Below are 15,625 nucleotides of genomic sequence, written 5' to 3' on the forward strand. Positions count from 1 at the left end.
TTGACTTTATTATATTATTATTACTTTCTTTATTAAACAAATAACGTTTTCATATCTAGTTATGTGTTCTCACACCTAGATTCAAAACAAAAAGTCTTAAAAATATTTACATAATATAAAAATGTGTATTTATTTATAAATGTACAAGCAATGAATTGATTGTAGAATCAGCATAATTATCACACAACAAAATAAAGAAAACAAATGGAAATCAGTGAAACAAAATATTAATTTATAATAATATATTTAAAAAAAAAAAAAATCTAAATAATACATACAAATGGGTGCATTCAAATTTCCTATAAATAAAGGAGGCAAATTGGTTTATACACACAGTGTATTTCCATATTTATAAGCACATTGGCTTTAATAATAAAGAAGATGTCGAGTAGTGAGGTGTTTTTTTAGCAGCTGAAGTTACCTTGGATTAAGGGAATACTCAATATTCCAGTTTGTTGTATATGTTATAAAAAGGTACTGGCATATTGCTGCCTGGGTAGTACAGAGGGGCAGGGAAAGCTATGGGTCTGGGTACAGGGACCCTTAGGATGGAATTGTCTCTAAATACCAGTGGCATCCCCACTAGTGTCTGTGCAGATGCGTGGGCCATGTTGGCAGCTTCTAACTCAGCTGATAACTGCCTTTTCCATTTGTTTCTCCTGTTCTGGAACCAGGTTTTGACTTGAGTCTCTGTAAGCTGAAGGCTGGAGGCCAGACAGGCCCTCTCTGAGCTACTCAGGTATCTCTTCATATCAAAGGTGGACTCCAGCTGGTAGACTTGGCTTCTGGAGAACACTGTGCGAGTTTTCTTTTTGGAACTGCCCTGTCTGTCCGCTGAGGATGGGGTGCTAGGGTTGAAACGTTTGTCCTTGTCCACTGTATAGTCCTGGATAGGAGAATGGGTCTGTAACCTATCTGTGCTGTGTGTCCCTTGGATGATAGCTGCAAAAAAATAATAAAGTCATCAGGGTCCATCTAAATGTATTGTTTGCAAAATTCTCAAAACGTGATATACATCATGATAAAAAGCCAGATACTCTAAAAATAATTTAGAAAAAAATTCTTATTTCACTAGTCATAAAAACCTAAAATCAAAGCAGTTCATTGATTGGCAGACCCAAGCAATTTCATAAAATAGCAAATACTATTTACTAACAACAGAATCAACACTAATCATTTTAAAGAATATATTCACCTATATTCAAAAATGAAACAAACATTTGATTTTCTTTCCTAGAGATGCTATTCTCTTTTGCTGTAATAAATGGTAATATTTTAATTTATTAGTCCGGTGTATTTAGATATTTTGGTTATCTGTTAAAATAGTCAAGCACATATACATGCTTTTTTATTGTGTGTGTGTATTTATATATATATATATATATATATATATATATATATATATATATATATATATATATATATATATATATATATATATATATATATATATATATATATTCATATTTTATATATATATATATATATATATATATATATATATATATATATATATATATATATATATATATATATATATTCTCTATGGATATACAAGTTTGAAGGGAGAAAATAGCAATGAAATGATTTAAGTTCTGCTCAGAATTATGCAGTCTATATACCCTATAATTGTTTGCTCAATTATTAATCCTAATACCCTTATTAATATATATCCCTGGTTCAGAGCAGACAGCACCGAGCGATCACAGGATATTTAAATAATTCAGGATAGGAAGCTCAGTCAGACCCAAAAAGATGTAGCACTGAAGCTGTGATCTCTGCTCCCCAGTCACATTCTATATCTTTTTCTGCAGACACATATGACATTTTCATCTGATTCTTTTATTACTACAAAGTATAAAAAGTACAGATGTGTAAAATCACAACTAAACCAAACACCACATCTCCCCAGATAACATGGCTGTGATATATATATTAGCTTTTATTGTCTCTGGCAAAAAAGATGACTACATTTATAGTTTAATGACGTTTTTAAGAACTGGTTGCTTGTGAATTTGGTCTTAACTGTGAAAAATAACTTTAATTAATTAATCAATTCATTAATACAATGAAGTTTACCTTGGTATAATAACCACAAACAAGACAAGAGACAACGGGATAAATTGTCAAATAGACGTATTTTGTATCGCTATTTTACTAAGGTGCGTAAAATCTCTTCAATTTCATGAACAGACTACTTAATATAACATAGGGGTTATACAGGTTTGGTCACCGTGACCCTACAACATGCTACCTTATAATATTAAGTATGTACTTACCAGGACATCTATGGGGGCTGCAGATGTGGGGGCTTCTGGGGTCCTTGGTGCCAGAATCTGCACAACAGCACCTTGGCTCTCTCCATCCTTCCTCCTGATCTTCATCCTCAGAGCTTGTAGCAGAGCTGGGGTCCCGGCTGGGGATGGACTCCCTGCTAAACACCCTTAGAGCTGCTCTCCCCCGGTCAGTGGTGGTCCCCTGTAGAATGGACTGGATGGTGAAGCTGGACAACGTGGCTGGGGTGCACTTGGTGGCCTCTTGTTTGCTGCTCATCCTGAGTACATAGGAGGGAAGAGGAGAGGATGAGGAAGCTTTCCTGGCAAGATGTGGGGGTGGAGGATAAGGAGGGGGTGCTATGTGTTTATTGAGGGTGTTTTTGCACACAGAGACTGCAGCCCTCCCCTTCTTAGCACAAGTCCCTATTGATCCCAAGCCTGCCTGCTGGTGGTGTGGTTTTATTTGCATGAAGCTCCCAGTCATGTAGGGCCAATCAGGAGCAGCTCACAGTGCCGGAAAAATTGAAATTCCACTGTAAACCTATAGCACAGAGCACCTGTTTTTACAAAGTAGCTACATGGGATTATATTAGAGTCTCAAGATCCAGCGCTTTAACCTTCTGATTGCCGGATAGGTCTGTGATTTATTTCAATGAAATGCAAGGAAGCCCTCTCTGGCAGCCAAAGGGTTAAAGACGCTGGTAAAATAATACAAATAACATGTATAAGTAAAGAAAGTATGGGCATGACTGGGGACTGGCATATGTTTTATTTTGTAAACTGAGACCTGAAATGATCACACACAGCAACAAAGTACTTAGCTGCAAACCTATTCCACAACACCAGCTTTATCATAGAAACATTCTGACTAAAGTAACAGCTAAGGGTTATAACACAGAAATACACAATCACAATAAATAAGAGCTCAATCTCTTTTCTTTGCAATGCAACCTGTATAGACATTTGTAAATGGGCTATATCTGTTATGTGGAGAGCTTTAGAAGAACCTAAAAACCTGAAATATTGATTCACAGTGAGTGATGAAAGATACAAGTGCCCACCTTGGAATACAGATGACTTAAACATATATCAACAAATATACATATAAATTGAAGAATCTCTATTAGTTGATTTGCAAATAAAAATATTTGAATAACATTAATATTTTATTAATCAAACTAAAATGGTGATCTACTGCACAAAGTAGAAAAGTGAATATTGTTTTCAGTATAATTAATACATGTAAAAAAATAGCATCTATCTATGACACTTATCTGTACCTAGATTTAGAGAGTGTATATGTTATTATACACAGTGCTCAAAGTGTTTCTTAGTTTCAGACCTCAGGACACCTCAACATTCTGTGTTGAAAGACTCCAAACAGTAAGGTTTCTAATGCCCATTATATGTAAAAAAAAAAAAAAAAAAGTATAGACCACTTTTTTTGAGTGACAATGAGCCTGCAGAGATTTGCTCCATTGAATATCCATATAAACTGATCATTTGCAGAGTTAGTATTGACTAAATAAACAAAGAGTCAGATTTGCTTATTTTCCACTCTTTTCCACTCTTATCACACTGATGGCAGAGGCTACAGTGATACAGTCTAAGTGATAATTTTGCAAAAAAAACAAGTAATTTGCAGTTATTTTTACACAATCTGTTTCTTTTTATGTTTACTTTGATTTAAGATATTTGTTTTTACTAAAGGAGCACTGTTTATTATCCATTTAATCTGGCCTCACTTCTCCCTTCCCAGATTACTCCTCTACATATCCACATCTGCAACACATATCTATTCTGCAAATTGATCATTTCTGTCTTTATTGTCAATATTTGAATACTGTTTATGATGCCTGTCTTGTTAAATAAACATTTTGAAGACTAATTATTGATTCTAATTTCTAATAAAAAGTGTTCCCTTGCACTGGAATTTTAAGAATAACAGCATGGATACTTTTTGGAAAGGTAGAGCATCCTTTTCAAATGAAGGGCCACATTTCAGTATTTTTTACTGTAAAGGTGGAGTGAACACATTTTTACTAATTATATTTTATATATTTGTCTCCAAAACAAGCATCAAACGAGTAACTGTTTAAAAGGGATAAGAACCCCCCCAAAAAAAAATATTTTGTGTTTCACACAGAACATACAATTTATTTATTTTTTTCCAATTTATTTCTATTATCAAATTTGCTTTGTTCCAATGGTATATTATTTGAAGAGATACCTAGGTAGGTGTTTTGATAACTATATGACAGGAAGTGTGCTGCCATCTGGTGCTCTTGTAAATAGATAACATCCTTGCAAAACTTACTGCTTCAGACATGTTCAAGCTCCTAAGCTTGTATACCTGCTTTTCAACAAAAGATACAACGAGAATGAAAAACAATATTAGAAGTAAATTAGAAAGTTGTTTAAAATAGTATGCTCTATCTGAATTATGAAAGAAAAATGTTGAGTTTCATATCCCTTTAACAACATAAGGGCCATAAACTTACATATAAATATAATCTTACAAACATACACATTGCTTCATATCTAAATTGAAGATGCGTTTTGTAAACAAAATGCTGTGGTTTATTTTAATATTTCATTTTATTTTTATAGTTATGAATATGGACATTAAAGGGCCAGTCCAGTGCAAATTATTGTGAGGCTCTATTGCCCCAGAAACGTTTGCTGAGTTTGGCATGAAAGCAGGGGTGTGGTTCAGATTTTAGTGCATGATACAATTGTGATTGGTGTATATATCTGTCAATCAAGCACATGCATGGAACACAATAAGTCCAAATAGGTGTTTTATATATGCATGTGAATATACTGTATACACACACATTATATATATATATATATATATATATATATATATATATATATATATATATATATATATATATATATATATATATATGCTAAAAACAAATATTCTGTTTTTATGCTGTATTCATTTTCACATTCTCCACTCAACTAGTTGTGTATGACTACTGTATGTTATGGTAGATGAGACTAGTGTCTGGCGCCTGGAATTTGAGCCAACCTCATATAATAAAAAATCATTCATACAGGATGATCCAAATCCACCAGTACTGGCTGTAGCCCACCCCTCAGACCAGGCAGAGGCGACTCATCATGTTACCTGTCATTTTTATTGGGGAGACTAAGAGAAGGTTCATGAAATATAGTTGCATTGCATGGAAATGGTTTATTGATCTGACTGCCATGTACCTATATAGTCAGAGCACTCAACTATTTTTAGGCCCTATGACTGTAGCATTTGTAGTGCAGACCATGTGGCATCCAATGCTTCAATCTGTATTGTCAGCACATTGATACTCAGGAAACCTTCAAATTCAATGCCACTTTGGCTGAAAGAGTTAAATATCCACACAAATGAGACAGAGGTTGACAAAGGAGCTTGCTCTCACAAAAATACTTACCAGTGTTTAATAGTGAGTAATAATCTTAGTTCACATTTTTTTGCTATGCTTAAAGGGGCATATGTTGCATCTAGCAGATTACATTTCAAAATGTATATTTTGACACCAAAAATACAATGTATATATACTGTATATAAATATATATATATACATTTGTTGCTTTAAATGTGCATTAATCTCAACATTACAAATCCCTTATAAAATATTTAAGAATATTTATCAAAGCTATCATCAATCAATCTATCTTTATTTTTTCTTTATCTATCTATCTATCTATCTGTCTGTCTGTCTGTCTGTCTATCTATCTATCTATCTATCTATCTGTCATCTATCTATCATCTATCTATCATCTATCTGTCTATCAATCATCTATCTATCTACCCTAAACTTTTAATCATAAACACCAAGCTTTAACCCCCTTTTAACCATATCCTATTCCTCTAAACCTACAGTTATGTTGTCACCTGTAACATTTTAATAATGCTGAAATAAATAGAGTAACATTTACGACTCTGTAATGGTACTTATAATACAGCACAAAATGAAAGAGTATGCCTTATTGCCTTGGAACACTCTCTGGAGGTCCATGATGTCCAAAATAATCTCCATGGTGGTTAAAGGGACATCAAACCCCAAATTTTCCTTTCATGATTCAGATAGACTATACAATTTTAAACAACATTCAAATTTACTTCTATTATGTAATTTGCTTAATTCTTTAGGTATCCTTTGTTGAAGAAATAGCAATGCATGGTGAGCCAATAACATGAAGTATCTATGTGCAGCCACCAATCAGCAGCTACTGAGCATATTTAGACATGCTTTTCAACAAACAATATCAAGTGAATGAAACTTGTTTAAAAATGCATGCTCTATCTGAATCATGAAATAAAAAAATTGGGTTTCATGTCCCTTTAATGAAATTCAGATACTAAAATGATGCTCTATATGGTTCTTCCAATGTTTACAGGAAAATAATCTAGTCAGATTGTGCCACCTATATGCATAATATATAGCAAAAGCAACATAAAATGAAAGCTAGAGTGTCATATTTAGCACTGACATATGCAAAGGTGTTTTGTAATGATATTTTCCTTCATTCTAAATTAGTCCATTATACTTGCAATATTGAATAAAATGGGTGTAATGTAATTAAATGACTGTCATGTGAGTGCTGTTATTTGACTAAAAGTATAATCTTTAAATACTCACTTGATGGGCTTAGTTAATGGACTAATTGATTATAAAAAGTGTTTTTTTCCCATCATTTTATTCATCTCTTCCTTTCTCAGTTTCTCTTCTTAGTTTTCCATTACTACCTCATGTGTGCCACATTTTTTCTATCTTTTTTCTTCTCTATGACTCATCCTTAAATGTATCTGGTTCCCCACTCCCTGAAACCTTCTTCCTTACTGTTTTTCTGTTAGTCAATGTATTTCTCAATTTTTTTGTCTTTCCATAAGCCCCCCCCCCCCTTCTCCCCCTCTCTGTGTCAGTGTGAGGGGCAGGTGCAGTGAAAAAGATCTCCTCTTTCAGTACATTAACCTTTTCAGGGCTTTGTACTACAGTCCAGACACATTACAAATGGTCAGCTTTAATCATGATGTCAGGTCATTAACCCAGGGAGACCCCATATTGAAAAACTATTTGGGAATCTGTCCTTCATTCAGTTTCTATATACATTCATTTTACACTCAGGTATATTCCATTAAAAAGATATTGGTACACATAGCTTTCATTCTCTTTCTATTTTCTTTTATTTTTAATTATATAAAAGTTATATCTTGTTTATATTATTTGTATTACAGCAGGTGATGTTTCTTAAGTATATTTGTATCATATAGCTTGGTATTTTGAGTGGGACTGCAAAGTTGTTGTTTTTTAAAGATGGGCAAATAAAAATGTTAAGTGATACTTTATATTTTACTTGTATAAGACTGTATCAGGAAAGCCTACATGTTAAAGGACAGTTTAAAAAGATAGATAATACCTTTATTACCTATTTCACAGTTTTGCATAACAAACACAGTTATATTAATACACTTTTTACTTCTGTGATTATCTTGTATCTATGCCTCTGCAGACTGCCCCCTTATTTCAGTTCTTTTTACAGATTTGCATTTTAGCCAATCAGTGCTGACTCATAAATAACTCCACTGACGTGAGCACAATGTTATCTATACGGCACACATGAACTAGCACTTTTTAGCTGTGAAAAACTGTCAAAATGCACTCACAGAAAAGGCGGTCTTCAAGGACTTCGAAATCAGTTTATAAGCCTACCTAGGTTTAGCTTTCAACAAAGAATACCAAGAGAACACAGCAAATTTGATGATAAAAGTAAATTGGAAAGTTGTTTAAAATTGCATGCCCTATCTGAATCATGACACTTTAATTATGACTAGACTGTCACTTTAAGTAATTTATTATTTATTATAGAGTTGAGGGACTCTTTCACTGTTATATAGTCACTCAGGTGTGAAAAGGAATATCAAGTAATAACCACTTGTGACAGTGGGGGGGTGCTATAGTGCAAATAAGTAAAATATATATAGGTAAAGAGATAGTAAAGAAGCACCTTACCAAAACACTCACTTAAAGGACCAATAAATACAACAGATTTTAATCATCAACAATTTCATGATAAAAATACAATGCAATAGCATTTAATCTGAACTTCAAATGAGTAGTAGATTTTTTTTGTGAAAAATTTCAGTTATGTCTATTTCCACTCCTCCTGTATCATGTGACAGCCATCAGCCAATCACAAATGCATATACGTATATTCTGTAAATTCTTGCACATGCTCAGTAGGAGCTGGTGACTCAAAAAGTGTAAATATAAAAAGATTGTGCCCATGTTGTTAATGGAAGTAAATTGGAAAGTTGTTTAAAAAAACCTGCTCTATCTGAATCATAATAGTTTAATTTTGTCTTGAGTGTCCCTTTAATAAACAATATACTCTAACTGAGAATTGCTGAACTCATAACACAACTTAACTTTTAATAAAGTTTAATACAAATTAACATCAGAGTAAATCACTCATATAAATCCCTCTTAAAAGTACAAAAATATTAAAACAGGGAAATAAACCCCCAACCCCTTGTAGACTGCCCACAATATCAATATAACCAATAAAGTCTATCAGTGGTTTGAGTGCAGTTATGGAGCAATATGCTACGGTTGTCCCATCATATCATTGCTACTGAAACAAAAGAATCCTTATCTAAATAAAAAGGACACCGTCCCTCATATATTAACTAAACAGTGGGAATTATTTGATTATTAAAACTTGTTGGGTCCGTGCATCCAGATACTGCAAAAATAACTCAAACAAATTGTTATGTGCAGCATAATCAAGGAGGCAAAATCTTTTACTGCTATGCCTTCTGTAAATGGCAAATAATGTCATTCTTAATACGTATGTATATATTATGAGTATACAGGTATACAAAAAATCTCGCAATTAGCTCAACCCTATGTATTGCTGTTTAATGACTTTGAATCACTAAGGAAAATCCATAGAACTGGTTAAAAATTCATAGATAGATAGATAGACAGATAGATAATGATGATGACAGATAGATAGATAGATAGATAGATAGATAGATAGATGATAAATAGATAGATAGATAGATAGATAGATAGATAGATAGATATTAAAATGGAGCAACATAATATTTCTCACTAACTGGATTTACATAAAAAAAGCAAAGTGACATTTCTATGAATAGATACATGATAGATAGATTGATAGATTGATAGATAGATAAATATTGTTTACTTGTAAAGTACTGCTACATTATGATGCACTTATATAAAAAGTGGTTACACAAAATATGATACTTGCACCAGGTGATAGCCCCACCTCGGAGGTGGCGAGATAAATCACCCCGTCTCTCACTTGTTCAGGGTTATTGAAATACCCTGCACTCGAGCAATTGGTTGTGCAAGAGCAGGGCTGCATTTCAAAAGAGAGTTCTTGTGCAATGGTAAATTTTGCCATGTCGTACTGCATCGCAAGTGGGGATTGCTGACGGATAGGTTCTCTATTTGATAAATGCAATCTTGATAAAGAGAGATTTGCCAATGCAAACTTGACACATGAAGAGGGCTGTGTTTTGTAAAGGAATATTAAACAGACCCAAGATTTCCCAAGGCTAACATTGCTATATTCAACACAGTAATTGGTTGCTCACTCTGTTAACTCATTTATATATCTAACTCTATCTATCTATCTATCTATCTATCTATCTATCTATCTATATATAAATATGCTAACTGACATATATATACATGTTCCTTAGAATACAATGTTAGTACTAACAACTAATACTAATACACATCTTCAAAGTTTTGTCTACTGTAAATATGTTATCCAAGGGCAAACCCAGGTAAATAACTACAAGGAGGTTGGTAAATAACCACAAGTACAGAGTTTGCATCTGAGTGCTGCTCTGAGTGCTATTTTATGTTAAGTATATTAGGTGTATCTTTAATCTAGGATCACACACACAGGGAGATGTCCTGTTACACTAACAGAGATGTGTCAGGAGATATATACTCAAGACTGTATATGTGTAAATAAGGGGCCTCACGCATAATCTGAGGGAAGCATGCCGTCTGTGTATACTCCAAATAGAAAATGCAACTTTTTTTTTTCTTTTCTGAAGCCTTTATATCACATAGCCACAACAGAAAAGGTTGCTCTGTAAGATTAGATCAAGATTACTAACTTGTATTCAACGGTCAGTGGCTGCTTTTTTTAATCAGGATTATCTAGTGAATTGTTACAAGGGTACCTGACACAAGTCGGAAAAACTTGTATCAATAATAAAGATAAACTTTGTTGTCACATTAAACTGATTGTTTCACTATCAACATATCAAAGTACTTTGCACATTTTTTGCTCCGTGTGCATCAGATAAACTTTGCAATGTCACTAGAGGCGTTAGGTGATAGTGTAATAAATACGATTCCGGTTATTAAAGGATTACTTTCTGTTATAATTTTTAAGATAAACAACTAACATATTAAAGTTAATAAACATTAATTAAAACCTACTGACCTATATTTTCTCCAAAACGAAGTTTCATAACGTTCTAAAAGTTATATCTTTTATTCGCCGATGATGTCACGTTATCCTGCCCACTATTTTCAGCACTGCATGTTCAAAATACTTAAAACAATAACTTTGTGTTTAAAGCGCCATTTTGAAACCTAGGTATTGTAAACGGATTGGTACAGAGCAAAGGATACCCACGGAGTGGGTTTGGAAAACAATTAAATTTGCAGACAAGATTTCTGATATACGGTAGAGATATGTTAATGAAATGCTATTGATAAAAAGCGTATTTGGGATAGTTAGTTAGTAACAGGCATAGAAAATATTTACTTACAGTGGCCCTTTAATAGTTATTTTAGGCACAGTAGTAACAAACCTTAATGTTGAATATTACATTATTATGACCACACTATGTATAAAGTTTATAGTAAAAAAATAATAAAAAAAATCATGTTGAGGGTAACGTTTTATTATGTAGTTCTATCAAATGAAGGGCCTCATTAGAGTTCAGTATTTTAATTGAAACAAAATATAATTGATATAAAAATATACACAAATAAACATTTTAAATGGGCAGTTATTTAGTAAGATAAGCAAGCGCAAATGTGCAAATACAAATTTAGTATAAAAACAGATATATCTGATTTGCACAGAAAGAATATATGAGTCAATTCAGGAATATGTTCTGTGTTGCAAATGGGGAGGTGTGGTGAGGAATGGCAAATTGGGGGTTCACTGAGGAATAACCTCTGTCAGTTGGGCCTTTACTTAAAGGGACAGGTAATCCAAATGATTTATTTCATGATTCAGGTGGAGAATACAATTTTAAACAACATTCCAATTTACTTATATTATCTAATTTGCTTTATTCTTTAGCTATGCTTTGTTGAAGAAATAGCAATGCACATGGGTGAGCCAATCATACGAGAAGTCTATGTGCAGCCACCAATCAACAGCTACTAAGCCTATTTAGATGTGCTTTTTTCAACAAAGGATATTTAGAGAATGAAGCAAATTAGATAATAGAAGTACATTGGAAAGATGTTTAAAATGGCATGTTCTTGTTAAATCATGAAAGAAAAAATGTGGGTTTCATGTCCATTTAATAAACAACCTTGGTATGACAGAAATATATTTTACAATAACATTATACAAAATGTGTGGTGCAATTTCCTCAGATGTAGTGTAAACATATAAGGTAAATAAAATGTGTTTAGGTCTTCCTGGCAGACTTAGAGTTAAAGTACTCTTACATTACATTGCAAGATAAGGGATTTATATTCCAGTTGTTATTTGAGCCAAAGAACAGCACAGGAAGAAACTGGAGTTGATAGTGGAAAGTGCAGACTACTCTCATTTGCATGTTAAAGTGTAATAAAAATACAATAAGTAGCTATAGTACAACTGCTGCCAGTCACCACATGGTATGGGTGGAATTTTTACTCCTAGGTAGGAATATTAAACTCATAAAAAGTAGATTTTGCATACAAAAACAGCCATTAAATATATAACTACTTCTTATGCTTTAGAAAATAAGCTGAAGTAGTTTTTTTTTTTTTTTTAAATTAATATTGAAAGAGAAGGCATTAGGACCTAGATTACAAGGGGAGCGCAAATTTATCGCACACCCGTAAATGGATATTCACCTGTTTACAGTCAGTTGAAAGGGGATAACGTCAAAACAGTCAGAGTCACTTCCTATATTCTCTTTGTTACAGTCTGATTTGCACTATGTGGCGCCCTCTACTTTCTCCACTATAGATTATCTTCTTCTGTGTCGTGGCGTGACACCCCAGAGGAGCTGCCTCTAACCCTGGACTCTGTCTTGAGATTGAACAAGGCTTCATTACCAGGACTATACCACTATAATATATCTCTAGACTCTCCATATCACCCCCATATGTGCGCATGATTTTGTGCACATGGCTGTTTATTAATATATGAGCCTTGATACACATCATATATATGTATGTGACATATATGTACATCTGATATATGTGCCTGGATATACATCATATATATATGTATGCGATATATATGTATTTCTGTTCTAGGGGATATATATGTTAATTTGATTGTGGATATTGGAGCTGATTGCACATTTTGGCTCATTCAGTAATCGCACACCTTATTAAGGGACATCTCTCTGCTATATTGTGATCCCTATATATTTATATATTTATTATTATTAACCACTTGGCGCCTCTTATAGGTACCTGTTTGGCTTCGGTTGCCATCAGTGTATAGTTTGTTTACACAATAAATAACCAGCAATTACAAGTGGCTGGTTATTGCTACCGCAAGCTTATGGTAACAATTAGCGCTCCAAAAATAAATCAGAGGCCAGACCTTAATTTTTAAAGTGCCTCCTAATTGACCACAAAACAAAGTATGTATTGCCTTTAATAAAATAAAAAATATAAGCTTTTTTTTATTATTTTAAATCATTTAGGGGTTAAAGTGAGCAGGTCTGAAAAGTGCCTTTACATAGCGGTCTAAAGGGACTCTGTTAAAACTGTAAATATGTATATATGTGCTTCTATACATATATATGTGTGTTCATATATGTATAAAAACACAGAAATAAATATGTATATATGTGCTTCTATACATATATACACTGTGTGCAGAATTATTAGGCAAATGAGTATTTTGACCACATCATCCTCTTTATGCATGTTGTCTTACTCCAAGCTGTATAGGCTTGAAAGCCTGCTACCAATTAAGCATATTAGGTGATGTGCATCTCTGTAATGAGAAGGGGTGTGGTCTAATGACATCAACACCCTATATCAGGTGTGCATAATTATTAGGCAACTTCCTTTCCTTTGGCAAAATGGGTCAAAAAGAAGGACTTGACAGGCTCAGAAAGTCAAAAATAGTGAGATATCTTGCAGAGGGATGCAGCACTCTTAAAATTGCAAAGCTTTTGAAGCGTGATCATCGAACAATCAAGCGTTTCATTCAAAATAGTCAACAGGGTCGCAAGAAGCGTGTGGAAAAACCAAGGCGCAAAATAACTGCCCATGAACTGAGAAAAGTCAAGCGTGCAGCTGCCAAGATGCCACTTGCCACCAGTTTGGCCATATTTCAGAGCTGCAACATCACTGGAGTGCCCAAAAGCACAAGGTGTGCAATACTCAGAGACATGGCCAAGGTAAGAAAGGCTGAAAGACGACCACCACTGAACAAGACACACAAGCTGAAACGTCAAGACTGGGCCAAGAAATATCTGAAGACTGATTTTTCTAAGGTTTTATGGACTGATGAAATGAGAGTGAGTCTTGATGGGTCAGATGGATGGGCCCGTGGCTGGATTGGTAAAGGGCAGAGAGCTCCAGTCCGACTCAGACGCCAGCAAGGTGGAGGTGGAGTACTGGTTTGGGCTGGTATCATCAAAGATGAGCTTGTGGGGCCTTTTCGGGTTGAGGATGGAGTCAAGCTCAACTCCCAGTCCTACTGCCAGTTTCTGGAAGACACCTTCTTCAAGCAGTGGTACAGGAAGAAGTCTGCATCCTTCAAGAAAAACATGATTTTCATGCAGGACAATGCTCCATCACACGCGTCCAAGTACTCCACAGCGTGGCTGGCAAGAAAGGGTATAAAAGAAGAAAATCTAATGACATGGCCTCCTTGTTCACCTGATCTGAACCCCATTAAGAACCTGTGGTCCATCATCAAATGTGAGATTTACAAGGAGGGAAAACAGTACACCTCTCTGAACAGTGTCTGGGAGGCTGTGGTTGCTGCTGCACGCAATGTTGATGGTGAACAGATCAAAACACTGACAGAATCCATGGATGGCAGGCTTTTGAGTGTCCTTGCAAAGAAAGGTGGCTATATTGTCACTGATTTGTTTTTGTTTTGTTTTTGAATGTCAGAAATGTATATTTGTGAATGTTGAGATGTTATATTGGTTTCACTGGTAAAAATAAATAATTGAAATGGGTATATATTTGTTTTTTGTTAAGTTGCCTAATAATTATGCACAGTAATAGTCACCTGCACACACAGATATCCCCCTAAAATAGCTATAACTAAAAACAAACTAAAAACTACTTCCAAAACTATTCAGCTTTGATATTAATGAGTTTTTTGGGTTCATTGAGAACATGGTTGTTGTTCAATAATAAAATTAATCCTCAAAAATAAAACTTGCCTAATAATTCTGCACTCCCTGTATGTGTGTTCATATGTGTATAAAACACATAAATAAATATGTATATATGTGCTTCTATACATATATATTTGTGTTCATATGTGTATAAAACACATAAATAAATATGTATATATGTGCTGCTATACATATATATTTGTGTTCATATGTGTATAAAACACATAAATAAATATGCATATATGTGCTTCTATACATATATATTTGTGTTCATATGTGTATAAAAACACAGAAATAAATATGTATATATGTGCTTCTATACATATATATGTGTGTTCATATGTGTATAAAAACACAGAAATAAATATGTATATATGTGCTTCTATACATATATATTTGTGTTCATATGTGTATAAAAACACAGAAATAAATATGTATATATGTGCTTCTATACATATATATTTGTGTTCATATGTGTATAAAAACACAGAAATAAATATGTATATATGTGCTTCTATACATATATATTTGTGTTCATATGTGTATAAAACACATAAATAAATATGTATATATGTGCTTCTATACATATATATTTGTGTTCATATGTGTATAAAACACATAAATAAATATGTATATATGTGCTGCTATACATATATATTTGTGTTCATATGTGTATAAAACACATAAATAAATATGTATATATGTGCTGCTATACATATATATTTGTGTT

The 15,625-nt window shown here is 33.6% G+C and overlaps 1 protein-coding gene across 1 annotated transcript in view; it reads right to left on the reverse strand.

Annotated features, from left to right (window-relative positions):
• Positions 1-290: 290 nt before the first annotated feature.
• HMX2 (H6 family homeobox 2) overlaps positions 291-15,625 on the reverse strand; it is a 35,579-nt gene continuing 20,244 nt past the window's right edge. Inside the window, exons 2-3 of the mRNA XM_053691747.1 lie at positions 2,280-2,554; positions 291-942 (exon numbers count right to left, since the gene is read on the reverse strand). Of these exons, the coding sequence (XP_053547722.1) occupies positions 440-942; positions 2,280-2,553 (777 nt within the window). The 5' untranslated portion in view covers position 2,554 and the 3' untranslated portion in view covers positions 291-439. The remainder of the gene's footprint in view (positions 943-2,279; positions 2,555-15,625) is intronic.

This window comes from Bombina bombina, chromosome 9 (genome assembly GCF_027579735.1).
Source record: "Bombina bombina isolate aBomBom1 chromosome 9, aBomBom1.pri, whole genome shotgun sequence".
In the NCBI taxonomy this organism is placed as follows: domain Eukaryota; kingdom Metazoa; phylum Chordata; class Amphibia; order Anura; family Bombinatoridae; genus Bombina; species Bombina bombina.